Source organism: Eufriesea mexicana, unplaced genomic scaffold (genome assembly GCF_001483705.2).
Source record: "Eufriesea mexicana isolate 0111107269 unplaced genomic scaffold, ASM148370v2 scaffold107, whole genome shotgun sequence".
Classification (NCBI taxonomy): Eukaryota; Metazoa; Arthropoda; class Insecta; order Hymenoptera; family Apidae; genus Eufriesea; species Eufriesea mexicana.
Genome location: NW_016908335.1, coordinates 555,428 through 581,357, shown reverse-complemented (window position 1 = coordinate 581,357; position 25,930 = coordinate 555,428). Strand labels below are relative to the sequence as shown.

Below are 25,930 nucleotides of genomic sequence, written 5' to 3'. Positions count from 1 at the left end.
CCCCCCCCCCCCCCCGGACGACCCCCTGTGGCCGGGCAAGAGAGAATCAAGAGACGGAAATTAACACGCGATCCCTCATGGAAACAGCGGGCCCGCAAGTATCGGTGAAAACGCGGCAGGAGTCTGTGCGACGAGGAGAGAGCGTGACGCTGCGCTGCGAGGCCGAAGGAGACGCTCCTCTTGATCTGAGTTGGCGTGCGCGTGACAGCAGAGTCGATCCCAACTACGATGTTAGGTTTGTATCGAAATTAATCAAGCCCCTTCCCCTCGGTACACGCTCGCGCGCGGGTTTACGCGGTGAATCGGATCGATCGGGGTGACGCCTCGATCTCCCATCGATCTCGATTGACGGCAGCACGGCTTAATTACTATGCACCGGCGATGTCGGGACAGATCCGACGATTAACGTCACGCGTAGATAACGCGGTGGCGCGTTCGCGAACGGGGCAGAAAACATGGCCGAAAGAATTGCTGGATTGCTTTCGAATTTCGCGGGCGTAAAATGGTTGGGAAGGAAGGGTAGGACTCGGTACGGAGCCGACTTCCTCGAGGGATTCAGCCGGTGCTCGATCGGTCGGTTCCACTCCGCGGAGCGTGTGACTGCGCGCCATAGTTGGAGAGTTTCCACGGAACATTTTCCCAACAGCTCGCTCAGCAGCCTGCTGCTTCATTACGAAATTATTCGGCTCATCCCTTGTTGCGTCGCTCGCTAACTTTCGCTCACGCAAAATTACTCGAGCACAGCTCGGCGAGCAACGTTCGTCAATAATTCCGGCCGATGTAGTCACCGCGAATATCTATTAAATCCCACGGATTTGGGGCTCTCGCGTTAAGGGAAAATGGAAGAACCGGACGTTATCCGCGGTTGGACCGCCGCGCGTTTATCCGCCCATCGCGTGCCCGAGAGTTGGTTTTATTCCCGTTTCGCGTGCACCGATCGAGCTTTGGCTGCTGTGTTTCCTTTATAGGTACACGATAGACAACCAGAAGGTGTCCGGACGGGTGATCTCGGAATTGCGGATCACCCAGGCGAACCACATAGACCGTGGGGACTACATGTGCGTGGCGACGAACGCTTACGGCCACGCCAGAGCGAACATCAACCTGCTGGTCCAGGAGCCACCGAATTTTCCCCGGAATTTACACGTAGCCGAGCAAGGGAGCAGGTCTCTGCTGTTGGCCTGGTCGTCGCCGTCCAGCGAGCAGGATCCAGCGCACGCCAGCTCGCCTATAACCAACTACATCGTGCAGTACAAGGAGGCGCAGGGTAGGTTGGCCGATTCGCTTTGTTCGTCGTACACGACATGGCCGCCACGATGTATCGGGTGACGCGCTTGATTATCGATCGAAGAACCGAGCTGGCTGTCCATCAGACGTCACTTGGGACGTCAGGCGTGGCGGCAAGCTCGTCGGGGTCTTCCGAGATCTTTCCGTGCATCGATCGGGACTCGAAGGGTCCTTCGAGTGGCGATTAATCGAAGCGCATCGAGACCCGACCGGGTCCTCGACCTCGCTCATCTCGCCATGCGATTCCACGATACCGCGATTCCGTTTGATGCAATGGAAATGAGCAGGTCACCGGACCGTGCTTGCCGCGACGTTGCAGCTTGCCTCGAGACAGAGAGGCGTGTCTCGGGAGCGTGTACCGCGCCGCGTGACTTCGATTGATCGTGGTCAAATACGCGTATCGGTGGCGTCGGATCGGCACCCGGGTCCTCCGTGTGCTTCGTGCCGACTCGCGATTGCCAGCTCACGCTGTGTACCCGATCTTACGATTAGACTCATTCCTATCACTTAGTACTCGCATTACTCATAGTGCACTCGTTGACGTTCCGAAGCGTGTTCACACCACGCGTCAGACTCGGGCAATCGAGTTTGGTCGGTGAAAGAAAGGGAAGGGAGAGGAAAATATAGAAAATGGCGGGCGTACACCGCGGGCGATTTCGAGACCGAGTCGCGACAAAGCTGGTCCCAGGTTCGGTTCGCCGAATGGCGTGACCGACTTTCTTTTCTTTCTTCGTCTTCAAAAGTTGCGGAGAGCTATTACTTCGATACCACTCGGTTGGCCAATGTTGGCCTATTTCCGCGCCGGTGCCATTTCGATGATGAAGCCAAGGAGAAAATCACGCCCCGTCTTATCCGGTTTCGATAACGGACAGTCCGGGTGATTAGGGTAGTTAGGTCGACTCGACGTTATCTCTTTATTCCGACATTAGGGGACGAGGAGAAAGTAAAGGGCAGCTGCCGGGTGTCCACCTGGATACCCATGTTCGATCGTTCCACGTAGCTCCTGGTGCCTACGTGCCTCGCACCGCGATGAAAGCCGATACGCTTAAAGGAAACAGATATTCCAACGTTGTTGGATTACACTCGGGTTGGCCTAACTTTGGCAGCGCTACGTCGCATTCAGGAGGATCCCTTTCCAGCTGCGCAGCGTTTCTCAAACTTGCCCACCCCAGACGCGTCCGCGAAAGTGTCGCGCGGTAATTTCGCGCGTCGAGAGAGAAAATCCCGACGTCCTAACCCCGAAGGACCCTAACCTATTTCTTGGACCAGATGCGGATAACTGAATCCTTATATAGCCAGGTGATTTATCGCTTTGACATCCAAGCCAGGAAAAAGACTCTCTGAAAGCTTCTTTGGAATTCAAATAGCGACCTCTTCGCTTGTGACGGTGTTATCCATCGCGTCAGCGAGATCCATCTTGGTGTTCCTCGACTTTGCCGATGTCGCTTCACTCGTTCATAACGATTTCCGTGGGGAACGTGTCAGACGTTATTCATACCTCGCGACTTCTCCGAACATCTTCGTTATTTTTCAACGGCGCCATTTTCCTCCTGCTCGCGTGCTCTTTTTGCACAGCCCTGTCGAGCATTGCTTAATCGATCGCGAAACTCGAGCAACGTCCTTCGGGGTAGTCTGTGAAATTTGAGAAACGCTGTCCTGTCCCGTGTGTCCGCTACCCGATCGATCCCTCGACGTTACGCGTTCGCAGTGAGCAAAGGGTTCTAAGGTTCTCGTAGATTTCTCGACATTTCGGAGTAATATCGCGGAAACGGAACGGTCCAAGCGTGGCGGCGCGCGGGCTATCTCTCGTACCACGGTCCCTCAACGACGATCCACGAGGAACCGATCGCGGATTCGCGAGCTCGCGACGAGTCTCTCGATCGACTTCTCGTCGAATTCGTCACGCACGAGAGAGAAGGAGAATTTCATTACGCTGGCGACAGTTTTCATCTCGGCTTTCTTTTGTTTACACGAACTTCCTCCGCCTGGTCTCTATATTTTAATTGCTTTCCATCCGCCGGCACAATCGTCGTTTCATTACGAGCTAGCCGTCGGAAGGAGTTTGATTCGTAATATCTCGACGGTGCCACATTAAGACTCCATTATTGGACTGTCAGGCTGGATCTCAAGTTTAATCAATAGCCGGGCCGCCCGGCTACAGAGGCAATCGGAGGGAATGAAATTATAGCGCAATATGGCAAACAATATATAATCAATCCGGGCCGGCGATCGTGTACCGGAATCGTTGTTTCTTTCGCCTGGATTCGTCGTTGATTGGACCATAGCTCGCGCACACGCTTCCTCCGGCTTCTCCATCTCGCCCTGTCGCTTTTCGACTTGCCGATCCCCGACCGACCGAGTAGCTGACGGCCGACGAAATAATAAACGATCCGGCGCTCACAGCCCTGGAAACCCCGGCCAATTCGCAGCCCCGTCGGTTTTTACATTTTAATGGAAAAATTAATTTCGGAGCGTCGCTGTGCCCGCGTCTCCCTTAGCTCGCGGTCTTCGCTCCGGTCCCCGTGCACGCGGCCAAAGTTTTTCAATTTTCGTGAAAGCCGTCGCCCGACCGGCGAGTTTCGTTAGCCGACGAATCAAACGTATTGTACTCGAACCGGTCGCGGTGCTCCAACAGGGAAAAGAAGGCCCGGTTCGGTGTGTTGGACGGTTATTCGACGGTTATTCGACGGTTATTCGACGACATTTAATTACGCCGCGTGGAATGACCCGTTTTTTCGAGCAACACGGGAGCAGCCAGGCACAGGTCGCAGGGGTGTTATATCGAGTGGAGCGAAGGGTGGGTCAGGGTTTTCATAAAAGCGTGCCACGAAAAGGAAGTCGAAGTTTGCCGCCAAGTCGACGGCCGTGCTTCTTCCCTTCGCGCTCTGTCTTCTACCTTTATTTTCTCCGTCGTTGGAAAGTTCTCTTTCAAAGCGACCACCACCCCTCACGCTCGGCCCCCCTCGCTTTCTTTCTCACTCTCTCTCTCTCACTATCGTTTCTCTTTAGGCCTCGCCAGGCTACCCTCAGGATCCAGTCCCTCGTTAACTTCGGATGTCCTCATTTACGCCTAATCGACTCGAATCGCCTGGTCGCCGCTAAATTATCGAACTTAACACATGGAAGGACAGCGAGCTGTCGTGGTGTGAACGCGCGTGAAACACGTTTTCAGGGCAAGCACCGCGTCGGGTATTCGCTATCACCGCCTCCCCCGGGATTTCTTCTTGCTGCCACCCAACGCGATCCATCGATCGTGCGAACGCGATCGTTCTTCGATCCGACGAATAATATTTTCCCACTCTTTACGCGCGCGCGCTCAGATTGAAATTAAATATACACCGTTTTAATTTCGCCCTTTCTTCTTCCCGCCCGCCCGTGTTTTCAGAGTAAAGCGCGATAGCGATGAATTTTTGATACGTACGATACGTATCGGGGAAACGTCGATAAAAAATTGCACACAAAGCTTGAAATATTGCGTTTTCGTTCAATCACGCCGGTATACATTTGATTAACCTGTATTAAAACTTTGATGCACATGGCACCGTTTCAACTTCGACCCCCGGACTCGAGCGATCGGTTTTTCGTCGGCCACGGACCAACCCTCGTTCGTTCGCACGTTCGATTTTTCGACTGCTTCGAGGCGGATCACGGCTACCCTGCGATTTCGCGATACCGATTAATTTCGTCCCTGATTCGACGCCGTCTAACCTGGCATTCGGCGACTCCTTTCATCTTCGTTGCTCTTCACCTCTTCGCGGTAAGGATATCGGGCGAAACCCGAATATCACGTGTGAGAGACGTGGTTCGTGGATAAGGTCCTTTGCAAACTGTACGGGCCAAGCACGTGGATAGTTTTCGCCGACCTTTTTTCATTCTCAATCGCGTGTTATTCCTCGACCCGTTGATCATGGCACGCGCCATCGTCGACGACGAAACTAAGGTCGAAGTCTTTCGGGTCCATCTCGAACACGCGACGATCGCATCCAGGTGAAGATGTCCCGTGTCTCGTTTCTTTTTCTTCCTTTTCCGCCGAAGTTGCCTCAAATTGGAAAAGTACAGAGTCTCCCGAAAGGAACATGGAGCACGTTAAGATGGACGTTCGAGGCGAACGCGTGGAGTCTAAATCGAATTCGATAAACTTGCACATCCGGAAAGTTCCGTAAGGTCGGCGAACCTTGCGGAGCAGAGGCACGCGATCGTTACCTCCACTTGGCGAATTCTTTCCTTTTTTCCCCGCGTCGCGCAGAGCAACGAAGACGCTTTGACCGACGTGGACGTGCCGTTTGCGCGATGAAAAACGAAAGTATATAAGCAAACGGGGACTGTGGTAGCACGGCAACTGTCTCGGGGCTAGGCGAAAAAGGCGTAGGTTCGCGTGAACGCCGGTGAAAGCCGCGCGTTGCAAATCCCGCCGACTATACCAGCGATCAACGTTGCACAAGCCCTCTAAGCGTTGTCGTTGCCTTTTGGTGAAAAGACGTGTGGCATGAGCACAACACGCAGAAGATGGTGGCAGGGGACAACACGGTCGCGCTGGTGTCGCCCCTAAAACCGGCGACCTCCTACCACTTTCGGGTGCTTGCGGAAAATCACCTTGGAACATCAGCGCCAAGCGACATCCTTCATGTCAGTATCAAACATTTCAGCATGTATCAAAGAAAAAAAAAAAGAAAAAAAAGAAAGAAAGAAAAGATAGAAAGATAAAAGAAAAGAAAACTTGTCATTGTATCACGTATTCATCTAATCGTTCGTTCGAACGCGGTCGCCATTTTGTTTAATCTGCTCATCGTCTCCCCTTTCACTCGGTCCTCGTGTCTCTGTTCGATGGGAAAAACATGAAACGATCACTCACCACCAACGGCAACAGGCCCAAACCGACGGCGAAATTCCCGGTGGACCACCCAGGCACGTGATCGCCGAACCCTTAGGACCGCAGCAAGTGAAGGTCACCTGGCAACCACCCGATCGATCCCTCTGGAATGGTGAACTTCTCGGATACACCATCAGCTACGCCAATCTCGGGTATCGTTATCCGCTTACGGCTGTTTAGAATAGTTTCTAGCACACTTCGGGATCGTAGAATCTAACGGGGAGGGAACTGGCTCTCGTCGAGGGCCTCGAATCTTCGCCGATTATCGCGGCCGATTCCCTCGACAATGGCCAGACGATCGGTTCGCGTTTCCGCCGCCGCGGATAATCGCCGCGCTTTGTTCTCCCCGACCTAGCCAACGGGATGTTTCGCGAGGAATCGTTGCTTTCCCATTTCCGCTCGACTCGCGTCGATCCTCGTCGTGGCCGCGATTATCAAATCGGGTTACCATCGGTGACCGATTCACCGCGTAACGAATCCCGGTGAAGAATCTTCTCGCTCCGGAAACTCTCGTGGAACTTTAATAATCTCCGTGGCGAAAGAACGGCGGACGCGTCTGATTGAAATTCGTCGTTAACCGTGCCGAAACGATGGAATCTCGCAAAGTCTTGGTCGTCCCGGATTCCCGGGATTCTTCGTCGTAATTCGCGAAGAATCGCGTCGGTTCGTTAAGCAACGCGATGACGGAAACGCGATTCGCTCTGGAACCTTCATCCCTCGACGTCGTCGTCGTCGTCGTCGTCGTCGTCGAGGGAGCGGACTCGGTATTCGAAGGGGGTACATCCAGTTTGGGGTATCGGTGTTGGGCGAATCGGCGGACTATTTTTCGCTCCAGTTTGCACGGGATGGCTTTAAGTACCGTCGAGTTCCGCGCGTTCCTTCTCGCGCTTTATCTTTCCGCCTCGAGGGACATCGACTGTGGCTTTATTTCAGAGGGAATGATCAATCGGTGAACATCACCAGAGTGGGAATCACGGGGAACGGGGACGGCTCGTACGATTATAGGCTAACCGGCCTCCGGAAGTACAGCCAGTACAGCGTGGTGGTGAAGGCGTTCAATAATAAAGGCGACGGCCCAGGATCCGACCCGGTCACGGTGCAGACTCTCGAAGACGGTGAGCCAACCGCGTTAAGCTTATTTCTCTTTTCTTTTTCCCTTCTCCTCAACCGTATTATTTAACCTTCTCATTTAACCATCCGCTGGCCTCTTCCCGTCGATTCCACCCCCGCTTCAGCCACCGTGTACCCTTAATCGTATCGCTTTAAGACTAGAATCTTGCTTAACGAGCTTAGGTTATCGTAAGCGCCAGCTACCCCATTAACGACCCCGTTTTCTCCTAACTCGACGAAACAGATATACGCAAGCTGGAGCAACAACTTTGTTACTCGTAAAGCTTTTCGGACGAGAAGTAACACCACCGTGATACGCTTCGGAGATAAACGATCGCGACGGGGAACGATCGGGCAGCTGCAGCGTTCCCGGGATTAATATAAAACGAGATACGCGACATCCTGCGTGGCCGACGAGGCCAGAGATTCGCGCGCGGAGCCGCGAAACGGCGAAATTAATTTCCTCGCTGGCGGTTTACACGCGGAAAGCCGCAATAACACGGGCTCGGACGTAAAAAATTTGCATGTAGCGTACGTCTCGCGAGGCGGGATCATTAACTTTCGCCCCCATTTTTTGCCCCAATGACCTGTTGTTCTAACTTGTTGAGTCTCGCCGTCGACGAATCCGCGTAGAGTAAAAACGCGGATCGCGTCGTTGAAAACGATCAAGTTCGCGACAGTGGTGTCTCTTCGGGCGCCATGGGATCTCGAAGAAACTTCCTCCGAACCATTTGTTGACGTTTCGCGATACCCCGCTGTAACATCTCGAGCAAACTTGTAGCTCCTGCTTGTGCTCGAAAGTATGGAAACTCGGGTACGGTCCACCTCTCCTACTTTTCTCGCGTGTCGCATTCAAACGTCCCCGGCTCTCGTCCGCGTTGCCAGGAATTTCGCGGAGTAACGCGAGATTAAATTTTTAAGAGCGAATTTTTCGGCGAACTTTCAGGCTGCGCGAGCGCCGTTTCCGCTTCCGGTCGGCAGCGTTCTGCCAAACGCTGAACCGAACTTGAACGCCAGCCGAAGTTTAGCGCCGCGCGGCCGCGATGCATGAAATTCATCCAACGCTCGCGCGATTTCCGCGGTCCGTTCCGCTCGAAACAATGGCGCCGTTTAATTGCGCGGTTTCCTTTGCCAACATTCGAGGAAACGGTCGTACCGCGTTCTCCAACAAAGGCTCGGCGATAATCCTACGCCTGCAACTGCCCCCGTGGAAAAACGCGAAGGAAATCTGTAACAGCATTCCCGACAGACGGATTCCGAGGAGCAACGAATTTCTCCGCAACTCGCGAGTTGTCCCCGGAGAGCGAGCGGAACCGCTCCGCGACCGCGCTCCGTTTTCTCTTCCGGTTTCAATCCGCGCGCGGTAGAATTGGAGACGGTGCAGCGTCGAACGAGCTTCCTCGGATGAGAGAAGACTCTCTCGCGTTCCGCGGAAACCGCGTCGGGAGTGGATCCCTTTGTGTCGGATGCACGCGCGTGCCACGCGCGCCCGTGGCGCTTTTCCGCGTTTGACACTTGACCCAGTGCGGAAAAAGATGGCGAGCCGCGGCCTCACGCGCTGTTAACGAGACAGACTCTCGCCCTCTTGCCCGCGCACCGTCGGCGCGTTACGCTCTCGCGTAACGAGCTTCGCGGGGACGCGAGGATCGATCGTTCCGCTCCGAGAACTTGCCGTTCGCGGAATCCAAGCCGTCCAATCAGCAGCGCAGAAACAATCCACTCGACGCCAGTTTACCTCTCCTCTGTCCTCGAATTTCCTCTCGAAACTGAAAACTCCTAGTCACGCCATTTGTCGCGCGGGTAACCGGACCCCCCGAGCCTTCGACCCGCGCTTCCGCTCGAATTTCCACAGACACGGGGCAACTGCGATCCACGCATCCACGCTCCGTTTCCCGTCTCCTTCGACCCGTCCCGAGGGTTAATCCTCGCCTAATCGCGACGAGACGGCGCAGATGGACGTGTACTCATTGTTACGATTTGACGCAGTTCCCAGCGCCCCGCCGCAGAACGTGGCGTGCGCCGCGCTAACAGGCCAGAACATCCAGGTGACCTGGAAACCACCGCCTTCCGACAAAGTTCACGGGGTCGTGCAGGGCTACAAGTTGCTGTACGAGGCGGCCAGCGCCGTGCTGGAGCAGCAGGCCGGCAGGGAGACGAAGATCAGCCATGCACTGAGCACGGTGCTGCACGGGCTCAGCCCTTACACCAACTACACGGTGCAGGTGCTCGCGTACACCAGGGCCGGCGAGGGTGTCACCAGCAGTCCCGTCTCCTGCACCACCGAAGAAACTGGTAAAGCCATTCGCGCGTTTCACGAGTCCCGGGTGTCGTCCGTGACGGACGAACGGAAGTACATTTTCCGCGCTCGAATTGGACGAATCGACGTGGAAAGCCAGGGATTCCGGCGATGCTTTACGACGACCGTTGACGTTTCGATAGGTCCATGTGTCCGCTAGATCGCCGGCCAGTTGGTCGTTTTCGGACCCGAGGGTAGTCTGGTCGCGCTGAGAGTGGATCGTGGACGTAAGTCGACTAGAACCGGGATGATGGGATTATCGAAACGTTAATGGGTCGTCAACGCTATCCGCGTGTATCGATAGTCGGGGGTAATGAAATTATCGAGCTACTCGGATTTGCCGCTCGTGATCGAGGCAAGGCACAACTTGCGATCGCGACCACCCTGACGATCATTTTTCCAGATCTCGTTAAGTATTGGGCGAATGATCGACGAATTTCCTTAATCGGCCTTAATGGAAACGTATCGATTAACTTAAATAGGGAACTCTCGAGCTCCCTATGGTATTTAAAACTTTTTCAAACAACCACCGTCTTTCAAGCGAAATTGATAAACGTCACCCTTTGTCGCGTCCTAATTATTCGAGGTACCTCCCTCGCATTCGTCTCGACTTTGACTCTCTCCTCGCAAAGTGTCCCGGGGTACGTGATATTTCAACCTAATTAAGTATTAGGCGAATGGTTGACGAATTTCCTTAATTGATCTATATCGAAACGTATCGATTAACTTCTTTCGAGCTACCTATGCTATTTCAAACTAGCCACCGCTTTTGAAGCGAAATCCAGAAACGTTACCCTTTGTCGCGTCCTAATTATTGGGGGTACCTCCCTCGCGTTCGTCTCGATTTTGACTCTCTCCTCGCAAAGTGTCCCGGGGTACGGGATATTTCAGCCTCGTTTAACAGTCCTTCGACTCCTTTCGCGAGAAGGGAACGAAAGGAGGCGAAAATGGAGTCTGGCGAAATTTCTCAATTATTTCTCGCCTGGTTCTCGCAGAGGCGCGTGCAAGGCTTGATAGCGGAAGCGGTGACGGCCACTCGCAGTCGCGAATATCCGACAATCGGGCCGGGCTGCCGTTTAACGAGGCAGGAGGAACGGGGACCGAAAGAGTCAATGACAGAAACTTTAACGCGCCTTTGAAGTAACGCTATACCCGGTGCTGCCGCTGCTGCTACGTGGAAACTCGACGGTTTTCCATTAAACGCAGCTGCACACGCCCGGTCCGTCGAAATTCCGCGAAATGGGTCGCGAATAATTGTATCGCGTTATCGCGAAACTCGTAATAACGCGCAGCGTGCCTCGTCGAAGCGAAACGGCGCGGGGCATAATCGAAATTTCGTGTATCACAAAGAAAACACCCGGTCCGACAGAGTTTATCAATGGCAGAAACTCGCGCGAACGAATCCTGCAGGCCTTTGCAAACGAGTTGTTAGTCGCCGTACGCGGATTCGTTCCGCGCTCGTGCAGCGGACAGCTTCGGGCCGATTTTTAATTGCGTCCCAATAAAACTCGTCTGCGTGACGGGTTGTTCGGGGTTATAATTCGATGGAGAGAGATCGCGATCCCGATGTGGGTAGCCGAAGCATCGTTGGACTCTGTCGAATTCCTTGCGCGATTTCAAAGAGAACGGTATTCGTCAAAGGATTTGCACGCGGAACGCACGAACCTCTGGCTGTCGACGGTGGCACACGGTGGCACGGTATTCTAAATTCCGCTCGACGAAACTCGATACGAAAGCTCGGTATCGCCTTCGTTCCGCGAGACGGCTTCTATCGATGACTTGCTGGAAATTCGAAATACGAAATTTCGAATTGAAACCGAGAGAGAGAGAGAGAGAGAGAGAGACAGAGGACCATAGGGGATGATGGAAAGAGGAAAGGAGACGTTGCAACGGCGATGGTGCATCGGTATCCGGGGCGCGTTGCGATCGATTATCGGCGGAAGCAACGTTTCCTCTTCGCCTGTCCGTTTTTTCCGCTCCACATCCGGGGCGGCTATCAAGCAGCTTCTTCTTCTGCGCTCAGTTCCGGACGCGCCGGAGCGCGTGAAGGCCGTGACCAGTAACGAGGACGCGGTGGTGATATCTTGGCTGCCGCCACGCCGGCCCAACGGCATCCTCGCTCAGTACACCGTTTATATCCGCGTGTTGGACCAGGGCCAGGAGGTGAAGATCACTAAGAGTTCGTTGCCTCCGCAGAATCTGCACCACGAGGTGACCGGCTTGAAGCTGCGCGAGTCCTACGAGGCCTGGGTTACGGCCTCCACCAAAATGGGGCAAGGACCTAGCACCCCGGTCATCAAACTCCAGTTGAGCAATACCGGTAAGCCATCGCGCGATAAAACGCGAAACTTTCCTTCCCGGCCAAGAAATCCTCCTCCTTCGCTCTCCCCCTCTCTCCTCTCAGCTTCCATTTTCTCTCCGGAGAATTGATTCCGGCTCGATTCGCGAGTTATCGCGAAGAACGCGCGTGGGAAATTGGGCCAATGAGCGTGGAAGTTTTATGAAAAATTCGCGAGACTAGTCCCTCGAGGGGGACAGACCTCGTAATCGTGGTTTTGTACTTTCTCCTGTTTACTCTCTTTCTCTATCGCTGCTTCTCTTTCTCCCCTTCCTCCGTTCCTGTCCATGCTTTTTCTTCCGCCATTTCACGATTCGCGAGCACGCGGATTTTTCGCGAAACAAGTTGCCTCGGTACGAGACTTCTGGACCAGCCTTTCTAGCTCGCTCGCCGCCTCGTTCCGTATGCATGGGATGTTTAATCGACGCTACTCTCGCGATTCTTCGCGTTTGAGTTGAGCGTAGTTCGAATCGGGGGTGCAAGTCGATCGAGGCGCCGCGCCGCGGCCTGTGCCAACAGGGACGGCGGACTTCCGGCGAATTATGCATTTTAATCGGGGCGGTTCGCGTTTCCGGGTACCGCCTCGTCGTCGATAATTGAAATCGTCTTTGCTGAAATCGCTGCTCGAGTTTCGTTTCGCCGGCAGATCCGCTAAAAATTCCGCTCTCCCCTTCGCGGGAACAGCGGCGGGACCGGGACGAGGTGGAGGACGGGGGCGGGAAGGTAGAACGAACGAGGGAAGTTTCGAAAGTGAACTCAAACACGGATCATAGCTGGAGGAAGTTTAACGAAGAGCAAGGATAACCGGGACTTTTAATTAGTTCCAGCAGCTATAATATCGTTCGGAGTGCCGCTCGTGGTGCCGTGGAGGGTGGACGTCAATATGGCCTGTCTCGCCGTGGGTAATCCACGTCCGACGGTGGAATGGCGCCGCAGTGACACGAAATTGCAGCAGAAGTAAGTGCAAAACGCAGAGACGAGAATCGCAGGGTCGCGTGGGTGCTTGCACGGACACGCGTGACCATGTGGCTTTGCACGACAGGTCGGACATCGGGCCGGACAATCGGTTGACGCTGAGGAACGTGCAGAGGACACACGAGGGCAACTATTCCTGCCACGTGAAGAATCCCCTCGGCTCCGACGAGATCGCGTACACGCTGCAGGTACAAGGTACGTGGAACGAGTCACTTGGGAGCGAGCATCTCGTCGCAGATCCGGATTCCTCATCTTTTAGCCCAGGCATTCGCCTGTAATCGCGTTCACCTCGACGCCATAATTCGAAAGGGTACGAACCTCGTCGAATTCCTTCGTCGAACGATCCACAGCGTCGCGACGCGAAAATTCCGCCTCCGAGCGTCCCCGGTTTGCTCCCGGTTTTAAAATTCCGCGCGGATTTACTTACCGCGGGCCTAACTCGCAACGGATAATTCCGCGTGGATAACCGCGATGGCGGAACGAATCGGGTCAACGGGCCACGTCCGCGTCGGGAAACCGACAGCAGGATCGACGTCGCGACGCGACGCGTCGGTCCCCGCTTCCCGGCCGACTTTCGTTCGTCTCGCACGCGTATTATCGCGCCCCGATGACGGGAATGGGTCACGGCGCTGGACGAAAAAGCTTTTCCTCGACCACCCCCTCGCGCGGGGGCTAGGGTGGTTCGTTAAAAGTTACATCGAACTGTTTTCCATCCCGATGGCCGCGCAATTACTCCCCGTCGAACAATTGGAACAGGCTCGCGAAGGAACGTCGGCGAATACGCTTGCCGGAGACACTTCGTTACGTGGAACGTCACGCGGATAGACGCGACCGCGAAACGCCACCGCGACGACGGTACAATTTCGGTGTCCGCGTCGCTCGAATCCGCGCGGTCGGACGTGACGATGGACTTTGCGGATAAGTCGAGGAATTTCGCACGGTCTGCGCAACTGGAACGGAAATCGAATTACGAAAGAGAGAGGAATTCGAGTGTTTATTTTTACCGGTCACATACGGGTGAAACGGATTTTTCCTCTGGGCACGAGGGAGTCCACAGACACGGTAAATATTCTTTGATCCTCTTAACAGCTTACCCTTTGCGTGCTCCGGATAGTTTATTCGCCGGACAATAGCCCGTGCATCGAGGCAATTAGTCTCTCGTTGCTGTATAATTGATCATTGCCAGGCGTGTGCGAGCTCTTTTCGTTGCTCAGAGTTCGATGCACGTTTTTTGGGAATCACGCGACCAACGAAAACAAACACAGTCTTCTCTGGGACTGCTGAGAGCGTGGTTCCATTTCTGGTAGAATTTGCGGGTTTCGATGGAAACGCATCCGAATGCTTGCGAGACGTTGCTCACACGGGATTCGGGGAGTTTAACGGAGTTTAAAAGCGGGTCCAACGGGGAACACTCGAAGAAACTATCGAAGACTTTCTCGTAGGACTTTATAGATCGTTCTGTAACAGATCTCAGCAACCCCCGAAGCCTATCAACTCGATCGAGGCTACATATCGCAACGCCCATAGGTTGTCTTAGAAATACGGTAGATTAAGGTATCGTAGCGACCATCGTTCTCACCCTCGCTACTAGATGGATCTCAACTTCAAGGAGGTTCGAGGACTTTCTTGCAAGTCGTATAACTTCCAGACCTTCCAATAGTATCCCCTGTCTAAGACAGGGCCTGCTAGGTAGCCTTATCGATGAGTCCACTAGCAGGCCCCGGGATGAAACGCATCCCTTCCTTTTCCTCTTTACCCTTCTAGCACCATCCCCACGCGAGGGTAACCGGTGACCAGCTGACATCAACAACGGTGGGGGAGGACCCCCGTAGTATAAGTAATGCAGTGCCTGTATATCTGTTATTTAGACAATGCAATTTGCAACTCTAATTGTCCTTAAAACTACCCCTCGCCCCTTCGATCGCTAAAAATATTGCACCCCCATCGATGCACTGTGCATCAACTAACGTTGTCCTGTCACTAGCTTTCTCTTTTACAGCCCATTTCCGTTTAGAATCCTTAAGTTTACAATACCGGAATAGATTCGTTCGATAAACCACCCCAAAGCTCGCAGCGTCGAATTTTCACCCTCTCTAACACCTGCAACGCGACACTGTCTCAACCGGGTGTACCAAAAAATTGAACACGTATGCTAGGATTATCTCTGCGCACAGCAATTGCAAAATTCAACGCGTTCCACTGACTAATCTCTCATCGAGAACCAAAATACGAAGCTGGGTAAGAATAGTTTGCACTTGGATTAAATTTCGATCCCCGGTATTATTCAGGGGTGTGTTAGCAAATTATAAATAGGACACGGTTTCGCGAACCAGTGGCTCCCTGAGAGACCGAACGAGAATATATCGCAGTAGCAAGAAGTTGGTCGAGTGCTTACGACCTATAAATTCCTCTGAAATTCCGCGAAAGTTTCGTTATCGTTAAAGGAAGCTGGTTTTCTTCCCGGGTTGGCCACTTACGATTGCCCTGTTCGTAGTACCGCGCGATTAATCCGTCGACCAGGCGTTCTCGAGTGATCAAACCGCCACCCTAATCGAGCAACTTTGCACAGTGCCGCCAACTCCGCCGACTTTGCTGGCCACCGGCACCACGACCGACGCGGTGCAACTGCAGTGGAAACAGGGGGACAACGGGGGCGCCCCGATCAAGGGATTCCTCCTGGCCTATCGACGCGAGTTCTCCGAGTGGGAGGAAATGATGCTGGACAGGAAGGCGAACACGCACCTTCTCGAGGGACTGCAGTGCGGGACCAAGTACCAGTTCACGTTGGCTGCCTTCAACAGGATCGGCAGCGGCAGCGCCAGCAAGATCGAGACAGCCAAGACCAACGGCACAAAACCGATCCCGCCTACCAAGTATCAGCTCATCAAGTCGAACCAGACGTTTGTTACCTTGGAGCTGAACTCTTGGCAGGACGGAGGGTGTCCTCTCATGTACTTCGTCGTCGAGTACAGGAGGCTTCCTGGGGACTGGTTACTCGGTAAGACCGGTGATTCATATCCAGGTGTATTGGAAATTGGTCTCGAAATTTTCCTGTTTGTAATTACTATAGACATACACAGGAGACTTCCATAGGACAGGTTACCGAGTAAATCCGATGCTTGATATCCAGATGCATTGGAAATTGGTCGTAATCTTAATTGGTCTCGAAATTTTTCTGTTCGTAATTACTATAGACATATACGGGAGATTTCCTTGGGATTGGTTGCTGGGTAAAACGAATGGTTGATATCCAGGTACATTGAAAATTTGTCGTGAGCTGAATTGGTCTCGGAATTTTTCAGTTTGTAATTACTATAGACATACACAGGAAACTTTCTTGAGACTGGTTGCTAGATAAGACTGATGCTTGATATCCAGGTGCATTGGAAATTGGTCTCGAAATTTTCCTGTTTGTAATTACTATAAGCATACACAGAGGACTTTCTTGGGACTGATTGTTGGATAAGACTGATGATTGATATCCTGGTGCATTGGAAATTGGTCTCAGAATTTTCTTATTTGTAATTACTATATACATGTACAGAGGACTTTCTTGGGACTGGTTGCTAGATAAGACTGATGCTTGATATCCAGGTGCATTGGAAATTGGTCTCGAAATTTTCCTGTTTTTAATTATTATAGACATACACAGGAGACTTCATGGGACCTAGTTGCTGGATAAGATCGATGGTTGATATCCAGGTGCATTGGAAATTGGTCGTGAGCTGAATTGGTCTCGGAATTTTCCTGTTTGCAATTGCTATAGATATATTTCTCCTTTTAAAAAATTTAAGTTTGACTCCAGTAGAAATAGAACTGCAATCGATGTATTATATTTAATTATCCTCGTCGTGCTGCTGAACTTATTATCTGTGCTCGCTATGTTTAGTTATCCATTAAAGATAGGTAGTTCTAGTATTGAAAGAAGATAGATCTTCAGGAAAATTTTTCCCATACCGATCGAACGAATAAAACTCCTGTGAATTTACCGGTGAGAAAATCTACGTAAAACTTGATCCTTTTTCCTCGTTTGCTAACATCTCGTTTATCGATAGAATCTTTTATCCCCAAAACTGCACTCTGTAGGCTGCACGAGTTCGATGTCAATGTTCCGCACAAATGAGATCGAACTCCCGCTTTAGTAAGCTATTTCGAGGAGCTAGTGGCCAATTTCCAAGACACCGCGATATCCAAAAAGGCAGGAAATATAACACGTTCGCGTAATTGTCACGGCAAGCGACTAACTGTCAGAAACGAATTCTAAAGCACCCCGACGTATAAGTCCATCTTTGACAATATATAGAGGCTAGAAAATCGCGTTGGCGCTCATACGGGGTTCACGTGCACGTATTTATATTTCCTGCCAGCTCTCTCTCCGAACGAAGCACGGATTGGAAATTCGGTCTGGAAACGAACTCGTCCGTCGCGGTCTGTTTCACGCGACGACCCTAATTCCGTTGCAGTGTCGAATAACGTGCCGCCGCAATCGAGATTCTCCATAGTGGACCTGGAAAGCGGGACCAAATACGAGCTCCGTGTCACCGCGTACAACAACGCGGGTTCGACGCAGGCCGAATACCTGTTCACCACTCTGTCGCCGACCGGCAGTAATCGAATACACGACGAGCATCCGCCGGAAACCGAGGAGACCTCGCTGTTTTTCGACGCCCACGTGCTGGCGCCTAGCGTGATCTCTCTTCTGGCCGTGTTCCTGGCAGTGGCCGGCGTTTGCTTTTGCCTGAAAACACGTAAGTGCACAGCCGCGGAGAGACCTGTCCGAATAGACAGTAGTCGTCCAGGATCATTACCACGGGTACCATCGGGTCGGGATTCGGGAATGGTTCCACGAGTCGAATCGATTTCGACGTTCTGTGCGTAATTAGACACGGAATATACGACTGGCGCCAAGAAGCATCAGCCGCCATCTCCGCCACACTTCGTCGCGTTTTTCCCTCTGCGTTTACCAACCACGGACTAATTCCCGATTGGCTGGAAAATTCAAATTCATTTCCGCGTTACCGTTATCGCGGATGTGCTCAAATAACCATGCGTATAATTAAAACCGCCCGGGGGGACGTGTACATCGTTGTGTCGAAACAAGCGGTAGCAAACAAAGAAGCATCGAATCGATGTTCAAATAACGATCGTAGTTCCGCGAATGTATGTTTGAACGTATAACAAGCGTGTATTCGCGCAGCGGAAGCCACGGTACCCGTGGTACACCGACATAGGGTCTCGTTGCGTTTGCTTTACGATGAAAACGTTTTATTAATAATAAGATTAGTAGAGCGGATACTCGCGTGTACGCTAAGAGAACGATACGAAATAACTGACAGTAAGTAGAGAGGTCTTGGCGTGACAGGTGGCAGCTGCTCTGCCTGTTCTGTCTGAACAGAACCGTTGGGAACAAAGAAAAGAAAGTCCCAGTATATTATCTCCTGCGGTACAATCCTTTTTCCCGTGATACACATTGTGTCACTACACACCAACCAAGTGGCACGTCCGATCTCCGTCTATCATCGTTGCTCTTTGATAAATCCGTAGCTCATAACCCACGCGAAATTCACCCCAATGCGTTCCACTTTGCGTGTCCAAAGGCATCCTTCCAGTCGTTCATACCTGCCTATGCATACCTATCCGATCCAGCCTCTAACCAACGACTATGACGAGTCGATAGCCAGATATCCTGTCCGGTTCATCGACTACCCCTAACTCACCTAGTCAAATTCGACGATAAAATCCTACGACGACGAGAGCGCGATGGCGCGAGGGATCGATCGACTGGCCCATGGACCGTGCAGTATTCACGGTGGATCGATCGTCTTTCGAAGGAACTCCTCGAAGGGGTACAGGAAGGGTGTCGGATCGAAGGGCGGGAATCGATGGCGCGGCGCTCGGAGCACGCGGATAGGATTTCAGCGGTGGCGGTAATTTGCATTAAGCCAGAAGGGCGTGCTGGCGCCGCACTCGTGCCACTCGTCGTTATCGAGTAGCTAAACGTCGCAGGATTGTGCTCCAATTACTATACCCGTCGCGGGGCACCCTCGAGGGGTGGCGAGCCACGAGATATCGCCGCCTAACCGGCGAAAATTGATTCCTCCTTTTCCTTTCCCGCTTCCTTCGCGCTCGCCACCTTTCTTTCTTCGACCCTCTCACGACCAAGATCTCGCGCGGATCGCGAGCGTTTTTATTCCGTCGACCACTTACCACCGCAGTGTCAACATCGCGGGACCGATACATCCCCTCGCAGAGATTCGATTAATTAAAAGACCGACGAACGAGGAAGTCGCGAGCGTTTTGTGCAATTACACCCGGCTTTGTTGATGCTAACGTGGAGAGATCGCGACTGGCAAATATTTATCCTATCATTTGAATATCATCGATCAATTTCTCTCAATACCGTATCGTGCAGTCAACGTCCTCTGGACTAATCCGACACCTGTCCCAAATGTGCGAAAATCTACTCGCGATTGCAAGTTTCGCTCCTTCCTTTCCTTTCAGGAAAAATATTCCGTCTCTGTGCTCCTGGTATCTAGTGTTTATGGCTGTACTCAGTACTGTGTTGTCAGTTGTTAATATCTCTAGGGTATGTGAATCTGAAGGACCTTGCTATATCCCTATCTCGTTATCATCGAATATCACCGATCAATTTTTCTCAGTACCGTATCGTGCTGCCAACGTCCTCTGGACTAATCCGACACCTGTCCCAAATGTGCGAAAATCTACTCGCGATTGCAAGTTTCGCTCCTTCCTTTCCTTTCAGGAAAAATATTCCGTCTCTGTGCTCCTGGTATCTAGTGTTTATGGCTGTACTCAGTACTGTGTTGTCAGTTGTTAATATCTCTAGGGTATGTGAATCTGAAGGACCTTGCTATATCCCTATCTCGTTATCATCGAATATCACCGATCAATTTTTCTCAGTAGCGTATCGTGCTGCCAATGTCCTCTGGACTAATCCGACACCTGTCCCAAATGTGCGAAAATCTACTCGCGATTGCAAGTTTCGCACCTTCCTTTCCTTTCGGGAAAAATATTCCGTCTCTGTGCTCCTGGTATCTAAGAACCTCGCTATATCCCTATCTCGTTTATTCATTGAAATTATGTTCTTGAGTTAGTTACGTGTACCGTAAAGTGATCGTGGGTCCTATGGATCTAGTCGTCGAGAGCGAAAGAGTTAAGGGATGCAATCTTTTGTTGGATATTAATTTTCCCTGCTAAGGAATTTTCCTTTTACTTTCCCCTTTCTTCCTCGCGAAGTTCGAACTCGCTCGCGACGTCAGCGCGATTCTTGGGACGTCTTCTCTGGCGTACCTGTAAACTCTGGCGTTTAGATGTACCTGTGAGTCTCAGTGCGATTACAAGTTTAATCGATGGAGTCCTTTGTTCGTGGAAACTTGGGCAACAGATCTTCAAGCTCAACCTCTGTGTTGAAATTCTCCACGACAGCGTGGCAAGGGTGCGTCAAGGCTTTGGCACGTGTAAACGGAGTCCAAGGCAGCGTCGAGATCACGCTGTCGTTGTAAAAGAGGTTACCTTAGCGTCGTCTGTAACTAGCACGCTGTTCTCTCCCTTCTTAGTCATCTTCGCTAGCGATTTTAATCAAACGTCGAATTTCAAATGTATGTCGATTATACAAATATCGATAGGAAATCGAGTATATTACGCTTATTGGATGACTAACGATTCGTTGGCCCTTAGTTAGTGGAACGGCCTGACTGATAAACGCAGACCAATTTCGGAGTCCAAAAGCAATTGACTCGTTCCTACTTTCACTAAGGGCCAATGGTCATCTTCACCCCACCGAAAACTAACTTTATACAAGCACCCACAAAATTTGCGAAAAGTCAGTCTCAGTTTCAGTCTTAGTTTTGTCCTACTAACTTTATACAAGCACCCACAAAATTTGCGAAAAGTCAGTCTCAGTTTCAGTCTTAGTTTTATCCTCTCTACTGACTTGTATTTTTCCAACGTAGCCTCGTTGCTAGAACCCGTGTTGTATGTTGAAATCCGGGTTCCAACACGCTTGACGTGTATTTCTTGACAGACAAACTGTCATAATCCGTCGTTGATAATTCGTGAGTACTGCATGCGAAATGAGCGAACAATTTGTGGGAATTATTCTGGTTAAATCCCTCGTAGATAAAGGTTTTCAAGCTTGAGAAGTAACGACGCTTCTTTGATAACAACAACTTTATATAAACTGAAAGATAACACAACTTTCTCGCTCGCTATACTCTCTAGACTCTATTGACTCACACGAAACTAACTCTATAACTCTCTCCCTGAACGACGACTAGCAGTTGCCTTTCTAAGCTCCTCTAATACCACCGTCACACTTTGTATACCCTCACGCGGTCATTCCCTGTAGTTATAGTTCTCAATCTTTAAGGAGACACACCTAACTGTCTCTGCTATAAGTATTTCTTCCATTCGATTCTCCTACACGCTGTCAATCTAGTTCTTCCTCGTGCACTCGCCACGATAGATGTCAGCCTAAGTCTCATCGTCACTGGCTCTTCGATTACCATGTCCTCGACACTCTTCGAGTTCTCTCAGATCCGCAACTATTCCATTCCCACGAGTGTTACAGATCTTCCTGCCACGTCTCTGCTTTCTCAGAGCACCCTTTCAACGACGATTAAAAATTGGCATAAAGCACCCGAGCATCGATGCCTGGCCTTACCTATGGCCGATCTACCTACCCCCGATTAACGCAGTCGACGAAGGCCGCGGTAACACGATTTTCGCTTGCACGAGTGAATCGCAATTGCAGATGCGGAACGATCGGGGCGAGCGAACGACCCTAACTCGCAAACGCAGGCGGCGCTGGAGAACAAGCACAACATGGAGCAGAGGGAACAGTACTACGCGACCGTGAGGAAACCCGGCCAGCAGTCACCCTGTCGCGAGGTGAGCGCGCTGGAAAGAATACCCGAATATTCCGAAGACATTTATCCGTACGCCACCTTCAATCTGCCCGAGCAGGAAAACCTGTCGGTGAACCCGATGCGACAGGCGTTCTACTACGAACGCAGCGAAACGATGCTGCAAGGCAATCAGGTACGAGTACCCATCATAAATAACCGAGGACAGTTCGATAAAGCAGCATCCGCGGCGGCGGATCCTTTGAAACGGGCATGCTTGGCGGTATCTCTGGCACACGGAGTAATTTAATCGATCGAAATGGGGGTGTCTTTCCCTGTGCGCGTCTTTCACCCCTTACCGCATTCGCGGCAAAGAAATGTATCTTCATCGAGTGGCTCTCTCGATGTATGTCCCCGTGTATACGAGCGAGAGAGATCAGCCGATGATATATCGCTTGTGTACACGTAGCCGGATATCCCCGAGAGATCAAAGCAGCGTGCACTCGATCTCGCGTATAAATGTAAGGCGACTTCTATTGATGTATCGTGCCCCGAGCTTACGTCGGATCTGGCGAGACTTTGCTCGCGAGTAAATGCCTCTCGCTCAGCCGAGCTGTCTGGGTCCTGGGGAAGCTTGTTACCGAACCGAGCCAACCTCCGTCAGAGGATCCGCTTCTGGTAACTGTCAAAAGTGCTCGATACGTCTGGGTATCGTCCTGCAGCAGGCTAATTTCCCCACGCTGTTTATCGATATTCCATTACGTTGTTCGAGTCGATGGTTAGGTTCGATAAGTAAGATAGAGGATGAGACGATGGCGAAGAACGTGGGTAACTTTTACACGTTGCAGTGCGATATGGAGCAGTACACGAAGGTGCGAGGAAGAGCGAGGCGGAAGTCGAAATCGTTCAAGTCGGAGTCGGAGGAGTACGACACCCTGGGCTCGGACAGCGACACGGAGGTCGGTACCAGCAGTCGCACCGAGTCCTCGAACCATCTGGACGACTCCGGGCCAGCGTCGATAATGACGCGATCCCCAGGGCCGAATTCGATCGGGCAGAGGGAGCAGCGACTAGCCCTGGTTCCGAGGCCGGTTCATCATAGTAAGTTAGTATTCGATTTTCTGTGTCGACGCCGGCAACAGCCTTAAACAGCATCCAAGTCGCCACTAACGTCTCACGTTTCTCGCATCAACGTGTCTCGCGTGCACCTTCCAGATGTGCTGTACCACACGCACGAATCAAGTACATCAACCGAGCCGTCACCAATTTCTGAGAGGAAGACCTTCCCGAGGCTCGAGAAGCAAAGGTACGCTCGCTGGCTGATATATTTCCGTGGATTCTACGCCATTGGATATCTCGTCTCGTTGCCTGTACTCTGCGTTTCAGATAAGAAGTCCGCTGAAGCTAAACGTAGCACCGAATCTCCACTAACCCTCACCAATCCGTTCTAACGCCATGGCAGAAGTAGAGTAAACGACAAAGAAAGAAAACGAAACATCCGAGACAAAGTGAAACAGACGCAAGAAATAAGTACAAGGGCGTAGGCTTATCCCTAGAGCATTGACTTCAGATTCTTTCGATGAATGTTCATTTCCAAATTTTATTTAACTATATTTATATTTCGATATTTATGAAATGTAAGTGAAGATAATTGTGAAGGCCTCGAAGATTCAGAGCATTCGATGGCTAGTCACAAATCGCGCAGGGGTACGTGTCGGGGATCACGGTTCTAGAAAGATCAGAACCATCGGGAACGTTCAGACAAAAGACGATCAGGTGCTCAGATATAAAAGAGCAATCAATCCTTTCGAATAATCATGTTTTGTATATGCAGTATTACTCTCGTATTCGCAGACTTCCAATGAATTATTCGAGTAGAGGAATTTTTCGCATATCTTACGCCTATGTTAACGTGTAACGGTTTCGATAGTGTCATAGAAAAGTGGGGACCTTTTAATACCCCCTTGTCCCTCTGTCGAAACAGCGGACTTCGTGTCAGCAACGCATAGTACCTTCTGACAATCTCGACGTTGAAACTTACCCTAATATAGTGGGATAGTAAACGTAGACTACGATAATTAGAGTCCCGAGATGAGAATAGGGAATAGAGGTTGACGTTAATCTCATTGAAAGCAGTTGTACAGTTAGCGAGTCGATATCGATAAGGGTACCCACTGTTGTACCACGCGGATCTCGTAAACTTGCAGGAATCAAGGAGCAACGCCCGACATGGGGATGGACGGTCGCGTACCGGGGATTCTGCGCCCCGTAATGAAGCTCTCGGAATCCGGGATGCATTCGTATTCGAGGGGGGCATCGCCGAGTCAACCGTCAAGGCCTGGATCCTTAGGGAAAGATCCGAGCCCGAGGAAGTCCGTAGAGTCGTTGTGCCAGTTGGAGGAACCCGGATCGTCCAGAATGGCAAGGAGGGAAGAGGACTGGGGCAGCGAGCTGTCTACGTTGGAACTGAAGCCGCCGACAGGTTTCACGGACGCGCACGAGACCAGCGAGGCCGAGTGCGACATCGACATGAAGCTGAAGCTCCACAGGAAGAGGACGGGTTTTCCTTCTAACTCGCTCTCGAAATCACCTAAAGACTTCACTATCACTGTCTAAGTGTGTTAATCAAATATTCGAAGAAAAATAAAAAAAAAAAAAAAAAAATATGAAACGCAAACGCTAACGAAACGAAAAAAAAAAAACGGTATATCGCATAAGGGACACATACACACACGTACGCGCGCATACATACAGACACACACACACGTAAAATAATAAAGATGCCAAAGCATGATGAGTGTTAATTCAAAAAAGCAAAAATGTAAAAAAAATGAAACGCAAAAAAGAAAATTTCCTCGCCGTTGAGATTGTCGGGATTCCCCAACGCTTCTCTGTGGATGGATGACTGTCTTTCCGTGTAACTACCGTCGACGATCCATTTACAATAAAGAGGTATTTTTGTAAGAAAAACCGGAGAAAAAGCTAGCCCCGAGTGACTTGTTTCGCTTACCTGGTCCCCTGCAACGAAAGTACAGGATGTAACGGAGAATACCATTCCGTTTTATTTTTCCTAAAACGTTAACGAAGTTCGGTGATGTCGAATTTATATTCATCGACGACAATCGATATGGCAATTCGTTAGCGACGATCGCACAGATAGCTTCGAAACGGTTTCGAAACGCCCACCGATCGGTTGCTGTTCCATCCCAGTGAGGACAGTGATTCGTTAAAATGACTATTTGTGTCCGTAGCCGTGGCCACAAACGAGACGTCAATCAGCCTATTTACCAACGCTTATCAGTTGCGTGACAGTCGCGTTTCCAGGGGATAGAAATCCGATTCCATAACGAATCTCGAGACGCGATCGCTACGTTCGCGTTTCCAATTGATAAACACCTTCCAGTATGTTCTAGAGATCCCACCGCTTATATATCGATCAATGTATCTGGTTTCCATAAAAATCCGATAACTTACCGACACGAATTTTCCATTCGATACAGTAGGTTATAATCTTAAGTCGGTAAGGTTGAAATTATCAAGGCGGTTTTACCTTCGCAGTATACCCAGAGCCCTCGAAGCTTCGTTGTTGCGACATCGAAAAGTGGATGGCGCTAGTAACAGGAAAACTTGTACACGTTTACCTTTCCTTGATGAATTTTGGATATTTTTCATATTTTTGTCCAAAGAACAGAGGAACTCGAAATTGTTATTCGTCGAAAAGGATCTATAGAAGACCTAAATAAAGATATGAACGCAATAGGTTTGCCGTAACTCTTCATCTACCCAAATTATTCGATAAGTTGGAAAGAAAAGGATAATAGTCGTTCAAATAATAACGTACTATGTACGATCGATGTAATGAAAAACTCACGATATTTTTTTCGATAGTAAGAAGTGTATATTACTACAACATACTTGTGGGATATCGATTGCAACAATGATCGCATCAGAGAAGGGGGTGGGGAGCTGGAGCGGGGGTTCGCTACTCTTCTACACGGCGGATACGTATACAACAAAGAAAAAATACACACATATTAGCTGTGACAATAGTTTGTTCGCGTATCAATACGTGTCGTGTAGTCGCATTATTCTTCTTTTTTTTTTTTCTCCTTTTTAACCAGGATAAATTACAAGAAAATTCGCATTTAGAAAAAACGGAAACTACTTCATTCGAATCGTGGTAGATTGTA

At 50.9% G+C, this 25,930-nt stretch overlaps 1 protein-coding gene across 2 annotated transcripts in view; it reads left to right on the top strand.

Annotated features, from left to right (window-relative positions):
- The window catches only part of LOC108555349 (Down syndrome cell adhesion molecule-like protein Dscam2), a 134,181-nt gene extending 109,788 nt beyond the window's left edge, over positions 1–24,393 (top strand). Inside the window, exons 15-29 of one of the 2 annotated variants that reach the window (XM_017910957.1) lie at positions 88–235; positions 969–1,267; positions 5,765–5,913; positions 6,155–6,309; positions 7,091–7,272; positions 9,254–9,559; positions 11,587–11,883; positions 12,723–12,858; positions 12,944–13,071; positions 15,446–15,874; positions 17,340–17,624; positions 21,650–21,936; positions 22,589–22,841; positions 22,956–23,046; positions 23,948–24,393. In XM_017910957.1, coding sequence (XP_017766446.1) covers positions 88–235; positions 969–1,267; positions 5,765–5,913; positions 6,155–6,309; positions 7,091–7,272; positions 9,254–9,559; positions 11,587–11,883; positions 12,723–12,858; positions 12,944–13,071; positions 15,446–15,874; positions 17,340–17,624; positions 21,650–21,936; positions 22,589–22,841; positions 22,956–23,046; positions 23,948–24,356 — 3,554 coding nt within the window. In that variant the 3' untranslated portion in view covers positions 24,357–24,393. Of the gene's footprint in view, positions 1–87; positions 236–968; positions 1,268–5,764; positions 5,914–6,154; positions 6,310–7,090; positions 7,273–9,253; positions 9,560–11,586; positions 11,884–12,722; positions 12,859–12,943; positions 13,072–15,445; positions 15,875–17,339; positions 17,625–21,649; positions 21,937–22,588; positions 22,846–22,955; positions 23,047–23,947 lie in introns of both variants that reach the window. The other variant, XM_017910956.1, reaches the window with a different exon arrangement.
- Positions 24,394–25,930: the final 1,537 nt, after the last annotated feature.